At 43.1% G+C, this 19018-nt stretch overlaps 1 protein-coding gene across 1 annotated transcript in view; it reads right to left on the bottom strand.

Moving 5' to 3' along the window:
- The window catches only part of LOC138248867 (zinc finger protein 586-like), a 109988-nt gene extending 103852 nt beyond the window's left edge, over positions 1–6136 (bottom strand). The window contains exons 1-2 of the mRNA XM_069202829.1: positions 5764–6136; positions 3634–3760 (exon numbers count right to left, since the gene is read on the bottom strand). Coding sequence (XP_069058930.1) covers positions 3634–3760; positions 5764–5787 — 151 coding nt within the window. The 5' untranslated portion in view covers positions 5788–6136. The remainder of the gene's footprint in view (positions 1–3633; positions 3761–5763) is intronic.
- Positions 6137–19018: the final 12882 nt, after the last annotated feature.

Genomic DNA, 19018 nt, shown 5'->3' with positions numbered 1-19018 from the left:
TATACATATAAGGCAGTCAGGATGAAAAAGGATAACTCGTGTGAATATTAAACTAACTGTGGAGGCCCGTATCACTCATATATATGGCCACAAATACACTAAATTTTACCAAAAATGTAAGGCGAACCCCCACCCACCAATCTGGGTGGAATGCTTTATCACTGGGGTTCCTCACGTGTCAGAAACTATTTTAGTGAATTGACTTAGTTCTCTATTCAATCACTTCCAAAGATGATCATAACATAATACATACACATAATATCATATAAAATCAATATGACTAGTACATGAAATTGAATTATAATCAAAATCTTAAAATCTACGAAGTAAAAAAATTCCAATATCTAAAACATTGGCAACATTATTTAGAATGAAGTTAAAATAACATAGAAATAGGACTATAGATCCCAAACCAGTTTTGGTAATAGTTCAGAAAAGTATCGAGCTGCAGAAGGCAAATTTTAAACAAGCATTGGCAAAGCCAAGCGTTATTGGCTTTGCCAATGTGTTTTCGCCATGTTGTTCACTAGTGTGGCTGCTGTTCAGCATGGCTAAAAGTTTGTGGCATAGAGGAGAGTGTCACAGAGTGGAATGGCAAAGAGTGGAGTAGAGTGTTGCAGAGGGGAGTGCCAGAGAGTGTTGTATATTGAATTGGCATAGTGTGGAGACATGCAGAGTGGCAAATACTTGAGTGGTGTAGAGTGGACTGGTGTAGAGTGCAGTATTGCAGAGCATAGTGGTATAGAGTGCAGTGGCACTGAATTTAGCGGCGTAGAATGCAGTGGCACAGACTCCTGTGGTGTAGATTATAGTGGTGTGTACTAAAGCACCGTGGAGCACAGTAGAGGGCCCAAGAGCAGAGTGGCGCAGAGCAGAGTGATGCAGAGGGCAGTGGCATAGAGTGCAGAGTACAGTCGAGTGGCACAGAATCAAGTGGTTTAGAGTGGTGCAAAACAGAGTAGCATAGAGTGGTGCAGAGTAGACTATAGTGCCAGAGAGTGCAGTGCCATAGAGTGGAGTAGTGCAGAGTAGAGAGGTGGAAAGATCCATGGCAGAGTGGAGTGTTGCAAAGTAGTGAGTCAGAGTGCAGTGGTGTAGAGTGGCATAGAGAGCAGTGATGCAGAGTAGAGTGTATTGACATCGACTGCAGTGACAGATTGCAGTTGTGTAGAGAGCACTGACGTAGAGTTCAGTGGTTAAGAGTAGAGTGGCCCAGAGTGGCACTGTGTGGAGTGGAGCAGAGTGGCATAGAGTTCAGTGCAAGGCGGGCACCAAATGTGGCCTTTAAAGCATACCAGTGGCATGGGGAGGCTACCTCAACCAAGCCACGTAACACCTATTTCCAAGGGAGAGGGTGTTAACCAAGTCTCCCACAGGTAATCCTGTCTTAGGGGTGGCAGCACCGCAGGCTGCCAGGAAACCCCCAAAAGGCTAGTAGGAGCAATGGTGGGGGTCCTCTAAGGAGCCCCCAGAGTGCATGGAATCATACAACCAATATTGGCAACAGTATTGGGGTACGTATCTGACATGTTTGATACCAAACATGCCAAATGGCACTGAATCAGCAGCCAGAAGAGCGTCATGCACGCCCTGGCCAGAAGTAAGTTAGGCTACGGGAACACCCTCCATGCGAGGGGGGGGGGGGGGGGGCAGGGGGAGGATAAACTAACAAAAAAAAAAAACACACACACACCAGAAGGCTGTAGACCACTTAGAACTCTGCATTCAGGACCATTCTAAACCTCCCATGCCACACTCGCATCACACCACACCTGAAGGAGCTCCACATACACAAACTAGCACAATCCAAATTCCTCACCCACACTTTCCAGGCACTACATCACACTGATCCAGCATACCTCAGTCGAATCTGCTTTAACCAACTTTCCAGACACATCCACCTGTATGGGCTCCTGCTTGCACATATCCTACACATACAGAAATCTAGATCTAGCAGTTGAGACTTCTCCTACATTGATCCTAAGGTGTGGCATGACACTCACTCTTTGAATTCTGCAAGAAGCTGAAAATCTGGCTTTTCCAGCAGCCCCACTACTCCCTGGGTTTGGCTAGGCACAGACCTGCTCAGTGTCAGGATACCTTCTCCAGGGTAACAGTACAGGTGGGGGCTGGGGGATACCAAAAACCATCAATGAGGGTGATACTTAATGGGTAAACAGTAAGAAATTAGAAAGCTCATACAATCAAATCAAAGTTCTGACCTCACACCCCTTAAAATTTTGTGGCGGAATTACAGACACACAGCTGTGGATTAAAAATGCCATCAAAACGAGGAGCGGACCAGAATTTCTCCCAGGAAATGGGAAAAGATTCTTAATCTCTTACATTGTTGCCTAAAAGGGTCCCACAAGTTACTGAATCAAAGCTTGCACTGGCTTTTTCACACAAGGCTACCAAATGTTTGGCCACTGTTTTCTGTTTATTAAAAATAACTAGGTGAAATGTATGTATGTTATTTGTTGCATTCATTTAGATTTATCTACCATTTGGACTTGGTGAAAGAATATATGAATGAATGGAAGGAACTTCTAGAACACAAGGATAAACATGGAATCCGGACTCTAAATATTTGGGAGATGAGGACTATATGGTGATCAGATAAGTCGTAATGCATAAAGCCAGGGAATCTTAAGTTGGTTTACTTTCATTTTCACTGTAGGAAAATGAGATCGCCTGTATTCTCAGATTGATGTCTTTCAGGAAAGCCCATAAGAGACACCACTTTGCAAACCAAGGGAGCCACAGGCGGTCGGTCCTCTCTTCTAGCTGCCTATACTTAGTAAAGATGCAACAGGATAACCACCTAGGATCACCTAAAAACACTATCCTCTAAGTATCATCTCAAAAAAGGCAATATCTGTAACCAAGATGTAGACTAGTGCTGGATTTGTTCTACTGAAAATGTCCCACAATTGATTCAACCAGGAATTAGTGTGCACAAAATGCCCCTTTGGGCACTTATACCTTTAGTACACATGATAAAAGTAAATTAAAATAAATGTATACATAATTAAACTAGGAAAAACACATCCAGGCAGTACTACCAATCTGTACAGTAAAATCAGTTAATGAAAAAAAATAAAACATGTTTCCAACAAACTACTTTCAGCACACTGTAGAAGACATGGCACCACCATACACATTTTATACACACATCACACTACAAAGCCATCAAAGAAAGTCCTTATACCCTTTGTGTAGATCGCCAATGCAGCCACGTGGTTTTTAATAATCTTCTGAGGCAGATTACAGAATGTATCCACTCCACCCTTCCAGGTGGCACATGTTTAAAATATCCCACTGCCGCAGTGGCACTACAGACCTCTAACATTCCTCACCCCAGCTGTGCAGTCCTTGAAGCACAGATCCTAGCAGGAATCCAGACGTCACTGCATAGAATGAAGTCTGACGTCACAGCCAACTAACTATACAATTAGAGTAATATATGTGAATCTATGCTCGTAATGTAGTCCACTTATCTTGTAAATCTCTAAAATATGAACTCAATTTAAAAAAACCATTAGCAATACATAGGCAATGGCCAAATAAACCTGCAGATTGTCTGTTAATTAATACACTGTGCACAATTTCGAAAAGACAAGGTGAATTTACCAAGTGATAAGAAGGCTTGATGAACTTCCTTCATCAGATTTGCATAAAGATCTGACTGCCAGCTATGTAAAAGCTCAAACTCCACTTGTGAGAAACCAGCAACAACATCTTGGAATGTGAGCAGCGCCTGGAAGAGAGTTTGCAAACAAACATTTATGCCACAGTCAGAAAATGAACATGGTCAAACATGATATAGAACATAATGTGTTCAAATGGCACAGGGTTTTCTTCTCTCCAGCTCGTGCTTCACACAAGTCTTGTATGACAATACAATATGGTGTCGGATGAAGACAGCTTTGCACCCATCATAGAAGCCGAAACGGAACTATTTTAGGCAGAACAAAATTACACCAGATGATAGTCCTCACAACTATGTCTCTTTTTATTTATTTATTGTGTTTGCCAGACATGCCATTCTGATTCATTGTCCATCCATGGGAGACAGAACCAGAAATTTGTGTAACCTGGAGATAAGATATATATATATATATATATATATATATATCTTTAGTTTGGTATTGGTGTATTTTTCAAAGTGAATGTAATGACTGCCTATTATGTCTTATGCATTTGACAGCCCTGAAGAAGTCCTGTTTTTTGTTTTCCCTGGGACGAAACATATTGTATTCTTCTAATTTCATCTACAGACTGCAATTGTCCATCTTTCATAAACATGAGATAAAATCTTACCAAGATAGGTTTACTAGGACTATTTCAGTGCAAATTATAATGTATGGCCTGCCTAAACATTTTTGACTTGACTTGGAGAATACTTTTTAACATGCAAGTTAGTGGGTGTTCACAATCTCACAGGGCATTCCAACCCTGGCACTATCACTTCACACCTACTTGCAGATCCTGCATGTAGATTTGCAGGAATTGGGGAAATGTGAGCATTGCTAGAATTCAATCCCTGATATAATACGAGCACACAATTCCTCAATACACCAATGGACAGACAGAACTCAACCTAACATAACCTCCGATATAATTTATATAAACACCACAGTGAATGCCAAGGAAATGCAGAGGATCAATTGTTCTTAGGCCCCTTACCTTAGTGTACAGGTATCCAAAGATATTTGTATACGTCACCTCACTCACTTGTGTCGTGGCATGCTTCATTATAGGGGGACTTACCACACTGTGGTAGAAATAGTACCACCACATCTGACTCAAGCGGATTCTGAGAGTTCTTTTATAAATGATACTGGATAGAAACAAGGACAGAAATTTAGTTTTATTAGCTGGGTAGGATTAAAACCAAAAGTGTGGCTAGTTATCAATATCGAATGCATTGTCTATCCACTCATTTAAGATATTCAGATTATATGTATCTAGCCAACATCTTTCAGCCTGATCATTACTCCTATGGGTCATGCGCCTTCGTCAGGGATCAGTGCAATTTCCCAAAACATGTTGGCTAGATACATTTAATGTAAATAAGTGGACAGACGATGCATTAGATATTGATTACTATCCACACTTTTGTTTTTAGTCATGCCCTGGTCACTCAGATAATAAAGGTACATTTCTGTGGGATGTCCAGAGGTATTTTTTTTAGAACAGAATCCTCGTCTCTAACCAGTGCATTTTATAAAAGAACGCTTGTAATCTAGCTGAGTCCACTGTGGTGGTACCATTCCAATTACGGTGTTGTAGGCCACCTATGATAAAGCATGCCACGACAAAAGTTGGTGAGGTGATCTATCCAAATACCTTTGGATACCTGTAAAGGAAGGGAAGGGGCCTAATAATTGACCCTCTACATTTCCTTCGCATTTGCGGTGGTGTGTTTATAAAATAACTAGAGAAGCTGCCATAATTTGCCACCACGCTGCAGGCACCAAAAGGGGCAAGTGTATTTTTGCAGGAGGCAAGTGGATTTCAGAAGCATCATGCTCTTTGGACAAGTAGATATTTTTTTTATAACACTCCACACCCCTGTGATGTGAGCTGGACACCCACCAGAGAAAGGGCTTCTGTGCTCCGCCTGCGGATCCCACCTCCGCCGAGCAGCCAACAACCCAGACTTAACATTCAGCCCCGCATCTGAGCGCTAGCAGGGCGGCGATATAACAGTTGCAGGACACTATATGTATGTACTGACGTCAAACATAATGTACTCACATTCTTTGGTTCACGGTGCGACATTTCTTTCCTGATCTTCACTGTAACCCCACGGGTGAAAGGGCAAAGTCCGAGTCAGGGCTGGACAGAAGCACAAGGGGTCAGCTCAGCAGCAGAGGTCTCGAGATCTCTAACTGCACAAAACCCCTTGCTGAACAACGAAATAATAAAATGCACGTGGAGGCCCCGCTCAAAACAAGGAGAAAATGCCTTAGTTAAAAATTCGCCCCTCAGTAAACATGGGGAAACGGTGCACCGGGCAGTTCCCTTAAAAAAAAAAAATTACTCTTATCGGAGTTACTCCCTCAAAAAAATCTACAAAATACCAACAGCCACCGGCCGCATCTCAACGGCATGCGCAGGAACAATTGAAAGCGAACAGAAGGGACATCGGAACGGATGCGCATGCGCGTGAGAGTGTACCTATGCCTGAGCATGCGCCAAAGGGCACAACGCGAAGACGCATGCTCGAGGCTAGGTCACATCTCGTTGACACGCGCAGTAGCAGCAGTGCGCCCATGCTGGGAACTACATTTTCGGGACTGTGGAAGCCACACAGCGTCACGTGATAATACGTGATAGCGCATGCTCGTCATCTCGACGTGCTTCTGTTTCTTGCGTGCACGTGTTTTCTTTTCGATACCTATTTAAATGACGACAAGTAAAGCTAATGTGCTGAGAAGCTGCTGGTCTGTTATTGGGATATTTTTTGGCAATTTTATATATAGCGGGAACTCGACCCAAAGGCATTGGAGCACTTTACATGTGCACCAGTTACAGAAGGTCAAATCGTACTTTTTGTTTTTAAGGCACAGGCAGGCATAGGGCCAGATGTACAAAGGTTTTAAGCGATCGCAAATGGAGAATCGTACCGTTTGCGACACAGAATCAGACCGTTTGTGACCACTTAAAAGCATTTTCTCATGTATCAAACCCTGTTTTGCAATTCAGTAATCTATTACGGAATTGCAAAATGGGTTTGCAATTGGTATTAGGCAGGCATGTTAAGGGGACCTTTCCCAACAGTGACTTATAGTGGTATGTATGATTTTTTTGCAACCAAAATGCGGTTGCAAAACATTAACATTTTAACGACTCCTTCAAGGAGGTGGTAACCCATTCGCAAATGGAAAGAGGTCCCCAAGACGGATGCAAACATCCACGGACCACTGCCTACACTTAAAAAATGGAAAGAAAACTTTTCATTTTGCTTTTTTGAAAAACTAAAATTACTTTATGTGAAAAAGAATCACTGAAATGGTGGTCTGCTGAACCCAGCAGGCCACTAGCCCTCTGATTTTTGGCCATTCCCAGTGGGTCACAAATAACAACCTACTTCATTAATATTGATGAGGCAGGTCCCATTGCAACCCTTTGGGAATCACAAACAGTGTGAAACACACTTTGGCACATAGTACTTTGCGATTTACTAATCGGAAACATTCACTATTGGAAAATCACAAACACTGAGATATGCACATCTGGCCTTAAGTGATTAGCTCAGAATGACAGGATCTAGAGCCAACGCAGAGGCCAGAACCTAATTCTATATATTACAAAGGCAACATGTTTGCTCTTCATGGTATAATGCAGAGAAACAGCAGGTTTAATGTAGAAAGAAGCAGTAGGTTTGCAGTGGGTTAACTGCTGAGAGACTAATTAAGTCCCCTCTAGGTTTAATGTAAAGGTAAACAGGAGGCCTGTTGTGTGTTTAAAGGGAAAAGCAGCAGATGTAATATATGCTGGTTTAAAGCAGAGATAAACAACAGGTCTGCTCAGAGTCAGATTCAGCCCTGCCAAGTTTCCAAGGTCCATGCGTGATGTGCTGCTCCTCCTGCAAGCGGAAAGGAGCTGCATGTTTGCACCTAGCAGACCTAGGTTCTGAAACGTAACCAGGGCCAACAAGACTCCCATTTGTGTTCCCCCTGCAAAGCTTGGCCCTAACCCACGTGTAGTGGACATCTCCTTATTAAGTGTAGGTCAGACTTGCATTTTCACAATCCTCTCCCAGCAAAAACAAATAAGACATTATGAGGGAAAAATCATCAGCGATTTGTCCTGTGGCTAGCTGCCCTGGAGACATGATCTCACCAATCTCTGTTGACATTCGGCAAGTGCCTGCTCTCGTAGAACAAACTGGGGCCGCAGTTGGAGGCAGTGCTTAATTTGATCCAGTGGTTTCCGGTGCTCGACACCAGCACTTGTTACAGTCTGCCACATGGTGGCACTGTCTGTCTAAGTTAGAGATGAGCATAAAAACAGTTATTTATTAATACAGCATACATCAAAATGACTATTACCCAATCCACTCTTATATCTTAGGGGGTCTGGAATAGCCTGAATTATCACACATGTAGGAGTGTGGTGGTTACTATTTGTTTTACTAATGTCATTGGTAGCGCTGGCAGGGGCGATGTGTGGTGCAAACTGCACTGGCCTCCTGACAAGGACCCTGGCCCTTATTGTTTTACAGATTAATCACTGTTTGGAGGCATTAATTAACAGCTCATTCAAATTAGTTTTGTCTCTTTTTTTAAACAAATTACGTGGTATTGAAATTTCGTTTTCACTTACTGATGAGGTTTTAGAAATCAAGGCTGCCATGAAACTGGGGACCAAGGAGGGCACACAGTCTAGCCACACTGGTGTCACAGAAGGGACTAGTTGGGGTTAGATAGAGGGGATAAGTTCTGGGCAGAGAAGTGACTCTGTTACTTCTACTTGTGATACTTAGTTTGGGTCCCAGTCAGGCAAAGGTTGGGTCACAGGACAGGTTAATGCGCCCTCTCAAAAATGTTTTAATATCGAGGGTGCAACAGGCAGACCCTCCTCCCAATCATCAACCATCTCAGGACTAGTCTGTAAGGCATTCCTAACCTCCAGCGACCACCTGATGCTACTCCCTATGTTGTTATTGTGCCTGATCTTCCTCAGCTACGATATATCCAGAAGGAACAGTGGCCCAAGTTGAAAAACATAGGGCCTGATTACAACTTTGGAGGAGGTGTTAATCCGTCCCAAAAGTGCCGGTAAAGTGACGGATATACCACCAGCCGTATTACGAGTCCATTATATCCTATGGAACTCGTAATACGGCTGGTGGTATATCCGTCACATTTGGGACAGATTAACACCTCCTCCAAAGTTGTAATCAGGCCCATAGTCTTCCATTGGTTCAATAAAAAGAGTGGCAGTGTTGGATGTCATAATGATACCATGATAGTTAGAAGAGTGTCCTGAATTGGCAATAATCCTAAAGAGAGGAAAGGTGACTTGTCTGGCAGTGAATATTAAACATTCTTCTGCTGTACAACGTATTCAATAATATTTATCAAATTTAGTGTGGCTAAACGACAGTATAAATGTTCTACCCTTGGACTACTTATACAGGGCCCCTCATTCCATTTTAACTGTTAGCTAGATGCAGACGCTCACAATCCTATTCAACACAATTCTGTCTACAATGTTGCAACATCTAACTCATTTGCTCCAATCAAAACATTTGATGGCGAGATTGACATATAACGTTTTATCAGGTGATGGGAAACCCAGGGCTGTCTTTTATTTGTCTGTTAAGTCAAAGTATTTTTGTTAGAGATTTTCCATCTAAGCAATGTAGCATCAGCCCTCTCTCCCTGGTACCTAATAGTGATGCCCCCACCACTCACCCTAAGGTGTTCCAGTGTGTTTCGTGGAATATGATGGAAGTCAGCTCCAATTTAGCAAACAATGGCCGGTTAGTTTTATTACCCAGTTTGACTTTGTTTGTTCGCAAGAATCATGGGTTACGGAACATTTTGTCATCAATCGATTTATTAGGCATGTTGTTCTAGCCACCGCTTCACGGAGACAAAGGGCTAAAGGTGGTTTGGCTACTCTAACATCTTTAACTTCCCCCTTATAAAGTGCCTATTGTCCCAAGTTAATCACTGCACTATCAATTGTTATGTGTTTCCGGCAGGGGCATAGCTTGGCCAGTGAGACTCAGGGGGTGTGCATCTCACATTTCCGAGCTGAATAAGTGGGAAAAATCAACACAAGCATAGCAGACCCGATTGTGGGCCCCCAGACTCAACTACCAAGTCAAGAATGCATTTATTGGGGGGAGGGTGCAGGGGGGAGGTGTAACACTCAAAATACCCCCCTGAAGTTATGCCTCGGTTTCTGGTTTAGGCCTAGCTAAATTGATAGTGATAAACTATTACAATAATAATTTCCTTCATAACAAGTTGGATGTTATTAAAACCCTTGTTTCTGACTTAACTCATCCATTCAAGGATAACGAAGCGGCCAAGTCGCTAATTTGTTTTAAGGGATTTTAATATGGAACTTTACCCACTCAATTCCACTGACGTTTGTGGTTTAGCAAATCCCGATCACTCTCTTTAAACATGATATGCTGGGTAACGTGTTTAACAATGTTGTTTTGAAATATAATTTATTTTTTTAATCAGACGTGTAATACTAATCTGTGAGGGTTCCTACTTTCAACAGAAGGGATCTTTCCTCAACTATTGATTTAATAATTTTGTTTTCCATTGGCTGATGCCTTTTTGTATTGGATTTTAAGATCACTGCGTTGTGCAAGTGATCATAACACATTAATGTAATTAAGCATGCCTGTAGCAGCTCCTTACAACCTCAGGAGATTCTGGAATCTGCTTTGGCTAAAAACAAAGGCATCCTATACAAATGGCTCAACATTGATTATTCTAAAAATCTGTGACCCAATAGAGCTCTCTGCGCGCTGATTTCATGGTATGTCGGGGGAACAAGGTGATCCGTTAAGTATTCTTAATGTATTTGAGTCTATTGGCAAGACACTTCAAAACCTTTTGAACAGTCTTCCTTGTCAATACCCTGTGAAAGCTCAGTTGGTTTGATAAGAACTGACCTCTTGCTAATAAGAATTTGATGGTAGCCTTAAAGTCTAAACCCGCTCTGTGGATGCTATCTATATCTGCAGGTCAGATTATGAAAAAACCTTGGAGCATAAGAAATCATCTACCACAGCTGTAGCGTGGGCTTCCCTACAGTGCACTAGTGCACTCTGCCACAAAAGCGAATTCTGGAAGATGGTCAAAGCTCCATACGTCTGAGGGAGCTCTTCACCTGTTTTAACTACAGTCATTCCCGCTCCCAGGTGGGAAGAATATTTTAGCAAAATGCATGCTTCTAGCTATTTGATGAGTAACCCACGTGACATATTGGCTATGAAACCAGTTAATGATATTTCTTTCCAACTGGCTGAAAGTTAGAACATCTGGTTCCAAATGTGCAAAGAGGAGGCAAATAAGGGTGACAAAGAAGTCCCCCTATGACCAGCAATGGATCTATTAAACCATATCTGTCACAAGAGAGACCTAAAAAAGGGCCACCAAATCACCAGAAAATTATCACCTATCAGCATTGCTGGGTACTGAGGGAAAATGTTATAATTACAAATTTAAATTATGAACTGGAACAATGGACCGCGGCAATGAAGCCTGTTCCTTACTTCCAAACCAGCTTCCAAAAAGCCTGCACTATAGAGGGCAAGCATTTAACTCCATCACTGCTAATAGATAAAACAATGACAATGAAAGGCTTGTTTACCATATGCAGCTTTCATTGATTTGACAAGGGCATAAGGAAGCTGAAGGGAAAACTAAACATCTGGGGCATCTATCCAGCCCACCAAGAGCAACCATAGGCCTCTACCAGGACACAAGGGTAACAGTGAAGCTAAAGCTGGAGTGGGCCATGGCACAAAATATCAACACGACCAATGGTCTAAACCAAATGACTTTTTTTTAGCCCTTGTCCTTTTCAATGCATAACTAGCATACATAGACAAGGAGTTGACAACCTCACCTTAATTTCCTCTGAAATTAGCAGAACAAAATATTAACATCTTTTACGTTGTGCTGATGACACAGTGATACTGGACCAAACCCCAGTTGGCCTTCAGCAACCCCTGAATGCCTTGAACAAATACTGCAATGATAACAATATTAAGATAATTAAAAACAAAATCAAGATGGTTATATTTGGCCAAAAGATCTACACCAATGGCTGCTGGCAACTAACGATACTAACATTGCAGTAGCGAAACACTATAAACATCTGGGAGTCTGGTTAAACGAACGGGGCTGGTGGGGTGCTACTACCGCCCAGCTTGTAGCACTGACAAATACAGCACTATCATTAAATAACTCATTCGCCCATCTACTGAACAAGCTCTCTGGCCCAAACATCAGTGCCGTACTCATAATAGTGAACTGCAAACCAATGCCATCTCTCACTTAGGGATGATAACCTACCATGAATAAATTGGCTACACACAACCTAATGTCAATCCAGCATACAGGCTGCTCTTCGAGCTGACAGGCAGCACCTCTTAAGCACAGCTACACCTGGAACTGAAGGTACAAAACAAACACCTATGCTCCGCATCGGTTTTGTGACTTACTGCTCTTTAAAATCACTGGTGTGTTTTTGCAAGAAAAATCACTGAGAAGCCGCTGCTTGTCATCAGCCTTAAATGACCAACAGTTTATGGAAAAAGGGAAAAGAGACTAAGTAAAACAATTAACTAAACTAGCCCCAAAACAAGTTCAACTTGTGTCCACAGAGGAAGATGTGTCGACTTTGGAGAAAAACACTGCACATGAATGGTCACCAATTGTATGAGATATTGACAACTCAAAAATACCTGGCCCAGCCACTGTCTGTAAAACAGAAAAAAAAGAGTTAATACGAACAAGATCTGGGCTGATTCCCCTTGGGATTACTGCTATGTCAGGTTATCTGGTGAAACACATCCAGATGCCTATTATGCAAAGCCACCACAGAGGCTTTGTCCCACATCCTTTGCCTCAGTGAAAATTTAATTAGGAAACACCTTTTAAGGCTAGTAGGTACAAAGCAAAAAATGTGCAAATTCCAAAAGACGATGGAGTGCTGTCTAATAGGCAAAGATCCACAAAACAGGTTGTTTCTTGAAATGTATGACTCTCCACAGTATGAGCTTGCCCAGGAGGAAGTCCTCTGATAATCAATATGGTCCTGAGTAGGCATAGAAGGGTAACATCTCAGAAGACAAAAAAGGAAAGCATAGTCTAAAGATAGTCTAAAGAAAGACACTAGATGATCCATTGTTAACAATTAATCTGCTTTCAATTTAGTGATTCCAAATTGTTCATGCTGATATTCAGAATTTTCAACAATTTTAAAGATTGATAGGAAGCTAGGATCTTTGTTTTTTTTATTTTTATTTTTTAAAATTCCAGATGCTACCACGTTTGAAACCTCAGTGGCTGTAAAGAGCTTAAACAATCATACAACAAAATTCATTTTCCAAAATAAAAGAAAACTCCTGCAAATTGGTTGTAGAAAATCTGGACAGGATTATGTATGGTGCAGCATCGCAGGTCACAATCAAGTGACAGAGTAATTCTCCAACCGGTGCAAGCAGCAGGTAAGCTGTAACTAATCCTTGGGCTTACTAGGAGCCTCGCTAAGGACGAGAACCTGGATCAAAAGCCACTGCAGCACTGAGAAGGAGAGAGCCTGGGATCAGTTGAAACACACATTAAAATGGAAAGTCACAGGAGGCAGTAAGACTCGGTAATCAATGTGGCCAAGAGGACAGAGTAACAAGGAAACCACAAAAGTGAGGGAACAGGCAAGTTGGGTGTGAACTATAGAGAAATGTTAGAGTCAAATAACTGATATTTCTAGACATCTTGCTATTGTACATAGTCTAACTAATATACCTTTTCTGGCCGTAGTTACCCAGAAGTGCTAATATTAGGGATGGCTCCTCTGTGGTAGAATGTGCATAAAAGACTGGAAGGTGTAGCTCAAAGGGTGTAAACCTGTGTTCTCCATTCCCCCGTTCTCCACAGTTTACTCCTCTGAGGTCTCTTACGCCCTACTCTATCTTGTAACCTCACAGCAACCTCTACCCGCACCATGAACTTTCTCCTTCTTGGATCTGGAAGGGAATTTCTTGTGAAGGAGAAAGACCAACCGTGGAGCATGAACAAAGAGGCTAGCTTCCATATGTTATTGGAGCTCTTACGCCTCTTCCATGCCACTGAGAGAGATCAAGTTTTAATAATAAATTAGTGGCACAGAAGTAGCATATGCCAGCTAAACAAATTGTACTTTCAAAAGCCTAACAGAAAATAATGTAGAAATGAAAATGCGCACGTTTAAATTGTGGTGGGCATTTGTGCCTACCAATCGTATCTTAATACCACGTTTAACATGAAGACATGCATTTGTAATTTGAGTGAATTAATAATAAATATTAACCTGATAGTATTATTTCCAAGTAAAACAGTAGAAATAAAATGCATTATGAGTATTAAATTCATATGACTTAAGCGTACTAGTACTGAATCAAATGAATTCCATTAACACACAAAGAAAACATTTTATGTTTAAAATTGCTTTTACATAACATGAATAATGTTTGAAATTAAATAATTTGCTTGGCACATACAATTTAAAATGCAAGGTGCGCAATAGGTTTTATTAATGTATTAAAGAAATGTATGCAGGAAACTGGCACTTGTTGCAGTTCCCCTCCACCTTTTGCCTGATATTGATGTTGACTTGACTGACAGTGTGTTGGTATCCTGCTAACCAGGCCCCAGCACCAGTGTTCTTTCCCTAAAAATGTACCATTGTTTCCACAATTGGCACACAGATAAGTCCCTTGTAAAAGGTACTAATGGTACCAAGGGCCCTGTGACCAGGGAGGGTCCTTCAGGGCAGCAGCATGTGTTGTGCCACCCTAAGGTACCCCTCACCTAACGCATGCACACTGCCATTGCAGATTGTGTGTGTTGGTGGGGAGAACAAGGAAAAGTCAGCATGGCATACCCCTCAGGGTGCCATGCCCACAAACACTGCCTGAGGCATAGGTAAGTCACCCCGCTAGCAGGCTTTATAGCCCTATGGCAGGGTGCACTATACCACAAGTGAGGGCATAGCTGCATGAGCAATATGCCCCTACAGAGTCTAAGACCATTCTTAGATATTGTAAGTGCAGTGTGGCCATATTAAGTGTATGGTCTGGGAGTTTGTCATTTTGAACTCCACAGCTCCATAATGGATTCACTGAACACTGGGAAGTTTGGTATCAATCTTCTCAGCACAGTAAACCCCCACTGAGGCCAGTGTGGGATTTATTAAAAAAATGCACACAGAGAGCATCTTAGAGGTGCCCCCTGTATTTTACCCAATTGTTCAGTGCAGGACTGACTGGTCTGTGCCAGCCTGCCACTAGCAGACGAGTTTCTGACCCCATGGGGTGAGGGCCTTTGTGCTCTCTGAGGCCAGAAACAAAGCCTGCTCTGGGTGGAGGTGATTCACATCTCCTCCCTGCAGGAACTGTAACACCTGGCGGTGAGCCTCAAAGGCTCAGGCCTTGTGTTACAGTGCCCCAGGGCACTCCAGCTAGTGGAGATGCCCCCACCCCCTCCCCCAGACAAAGCCCCACTTTTGGTGACCAGTTTGCCAGGAAACTTATGAAAAACAAGCCTCTCCCGAAGGCCCCCCTGATAGGGTGTGCGCCTGCTACACCCTCTCCTATGACAGATCGCGCCTTTCCCGTCCTCCCTGTGGTAAGGTCCATCTACCTGGAGGTAGCGCCCGATGGTGGCTTCATTGCCCTCATCCTTCACATTCACTTTCCATGGGACTTCAAATCCCTGCACCCTTCAGTGGCAGCCATCTTTAAGGCGTGGCTCCTTAATATAAGCCAGCCATCACCCAGGTTCCAGCGCTTACTATTTTGGAACCTTCCTTGTGCTGACTCCTTGCCTGGCTCTCCCCTGCTTTCAGGACAAAGGAATGTCTTACAGCGAGTGGTCAGACTCGCTACTGGTGAGCTCGTTCCGACGGGGCTTCCCCCGCTGGTGTTTACATTGCTTTAGCTAAATCCTTGCTACTTTGTTTTCCCGCTCCTCCTTAGATATTCGGAGGTTAGCGGCTCAGTGGTTTCCATAGCTACCAACTCCGTTTCCCGCTGGCAGTTCCTTTCGGAAACCTTTTCTTGCTATATTGTATCTTTTAGTGAATTGCTGACGTACTGTATAAACATTGAAATGCCGCTTATGAGTCATTGAAGAAAGATCATAGTATTTCATGTTTGCAAGTGAATGCGTTGTTTTGTGAGTCTGAGAGAGTGCGAGGAAAGAACATAATATTACACTTTGCGAGTGATACGTTGTTATATAAATCTGAGAGAATGCGAGAAAAGTCAAATAAGTACTGTGTTTATCAGTAATAGTTGGCCTTTGGTGTTCTAAGTTCTGTTCTGGACTTTAGTGTCCCTTCCTGAGCTCCTGGCATATGCTCTTTTAGTGATTACATTTCAGCGTTGTTTCTGGTCTGGAGTGCCTTCATTTTAGATTCTTAGCTGATATTAGGGAGCTCTGTTGACTATATTTTCATTCCGCATATAAGTATGACTATGCTTTTGTATGACGTTTAATTTATGATTGATGCTATTGTCATTTCTTCTTGGATATAACGACTTCCATTTCAGATCTCCCTCCTGGCTGTTCCTATCCTGTTTTCCCTTCCCCCACCTGGCCTCTCCAATCGTCAGTGCCATAACGGCATCTGCGTTGGTGCTGCCTGGAGGTGGGTCTTTGATCAGCAACGCATAGATCACGAGGAATTGGGCCTTGACAGACCCCCTCCCTGCAGAATCCTCCATCTTGGTTTGGAGGACAGGGACCAATAGGGATAGGAATGTGCCCACCTCCCCCAAAGGGAGTGGACACAAGGAGGGAGTAGCCACCCTCAGGGACAGTAGCCATTGGCTACTGCCCGCTGACCCCTGTAATGCCCCTAAATCTTGATTTAAGGGCATCCCTGAACCCAGCTCATCAGATTCCTGGTGACCTAAGAAGAAGAAGGACTGCTAAGCTGAAACCCCAGCAGAGAAGAAGGAAGACGACAACTGCTTTGGCCCCAGCCCCACCGGCCTGTCTCCTGCTTCAAAGAACCTGCAAAAGAACAGCGACGCATCCAGCGGGACCAGCGACCTCTGCCAAGCTCCAGATGACTGCCCTGCACCTAAAAGGACCAAGAACTCCAGTGGACAGCAGCCCTGTCCAAGACGGAACCTACAACCAAGGACGCCCACCTCACTCAGAATGCGTGAGTCCTAACCACTCTGCACCCGACTCCCATGGCCCGTGTCCAGGTGGTCCACCCAGCAAGAGAGGATCCCCAGGCGATTGCGAGCAAGTGCCCACCCTGGGTTGATCTCTCCACCCCTTCACGACAACGCCTGCAAAGGGAATCCCAAAAACCCCTGACGAGAAGCTCCGGACGAAGATATCCGACGCCTAAAGACACACTGCACCCACGGCCTCCAGGCCTTGGAGAAACTGACAGCTGGTGTAGCCACGTTCAGCCCTGTCCGACCAGTGGTGTGCCCGAAACACCCCCGTGGACCTCGCCTGCAGCCTCTGAGTGACCCCCAGGGTCCCTCATAGACCAGCATTGGCAACCCGACGTCCTGTTTGTACCCCGAACCTGGCCGCCCCTGTGCCACTGAGGGTGTGTGTTTGGTGCCTGCTTGTGGCCCCTCCAGTGCTCTTCTAATCCCCCCCGGTCGGCCCTCTGAGACGTGGGTACTTACCAGCAGGCAGACCGGATTCTGAGTGCCCCCTGTCTCCATAGGAGACCATGTTAAATTTGCTCATCTTTGACCTCTGCACCCGTGTTGCTGGTGGTGAGTGTTTGGGGTTAACTTGAATCCCAACCGGGGGACTTCCTCAAACGCAGACACTGAAACTGTAAGTGTTGTACTTACCTGTAAAACGATTTCGCATTTCTTCCCCCCAGGAACTGTTTCAGAAAATTGCACAGTGTCCGTTTTTAAAACAGATTATTGCCAATATTTCGAGGACTGTATAAACTATCAATTTCAAACAAAGTACTGTAGTTACATGTGTGAAATACAAATCTTTTGAAGTACTTACCTGCAACTAAAATGTTGTGGTTCTGAAAATAAATTAAGAAATATATTTTTGCAATATAAAAAACATTGGACTGGAGTTGTCATTGAGTGTTTGCTTCTTCTATTGTCTGTGTGTGTACAACAAATGCTTTGCACTACCCTCTGATAAGCCTAACTGCTCGACCACACTACCACAAAAGAGAGCATTAGTATTATCTACTTTAGCCTTTGTTAAGCCTCTGGGGAACCCGTGGACTCTGTGCACACTATACCTCATTTTGATTTAGTATATACAGAACCAGCTTCCTACAATGTATTACAGTGCATTTAGGTTTATAAACTTGACTAGGCCAGAGGATTCATTTTGCAAGCAGTAATGGAAAAATACTTGTTTATTCTGTCCCCTCTGACCCCAATTTTACCCTAGGCTGCTAACGTAATGTTGAATGTCCTATTGTAAAATAGGCAAGAGACATGTTTCGGATGCAATAATGTAACACTATTTGTTCTAGCTGTCGAATGGAGCAGGAAGTCGCAGTGCTTATTATTGTGGATCATGTGAAAAGAACTATAAGTTGCAAATCATTAGAAAATGTAATAATTGGGCAGAACTGTATTAAGTCACACAGATGACAATGCATTTTGACTGAGAAGATTCCTAAAAGTTGTAAACTTCGTGGTGCCATCTACAGTGATTGCATGCTGAAACTGACGCCCAGTATGTGCCCAACTGACGGACCAATCGAATGAATTTTGGTTATTTTAATTAGTGAATAATTTTGGAACTGACGTCAGTCTTCGCCAGTATTCTTTCCTGTTTAGTATTGTTTAGAACTCTGTTGGAGTTTAGTCTATTCTAGTTTAAGTCTGCTCTCTCACACATCTCTTCTCTAAGTTTCCTGATGAGTTTCCTCATCATAGTCTTAGCTGCCCTATTCTGTTATGAGGGTCAGTATTGATAAGGCCACCTAGTTCTGAACTGCTGATCCGTCCTATGCGCAGCCCTTGTTCTGCACTGTTCTGATGCTCCTGTCAGCTGACGCTGGAAGAAGGTGCCCATTCCTGTGGAATCATTCTGTATGCTGTCCCATGAGGGAGTATAACTAAATGTGGTTTCTTGTTTCCTCTTTAGCTTAGCCACATACACCAGCATATTTTTGTTGTGAGCTATTCTAGTTAGATGTTTTTCCAAATTATTTTTGTCTTCTTTTATTTTTGCTTTAGCCCCCATGTGTTAGCCCGTTCCCACACATGCTAGTCCCAATTATGGCTAGTGTCAGGAAT

The sequence above is a fragment of the Pleurodeles waltl genome, chromosome 8 (genome assembly GCF_031143425.1).
Source record: "Pleurodeles waltl isolate 20211129_DDA chromosome 8, aPleWal1.hap1.20221129, whole genome shotgun sequence".
Classification (NCBI taxonomy): domain Eukaryota; kingdom Metazoa; phylum Chordata; class Amphibia; order Caudata; family Salamandridae; genus Pleurodeles; species Pleurodeles waltl.
Note: the sequence above shows the minus strand (reverse complement) of the source record. Positions and strands in the feature narration are given on the sequence as shown.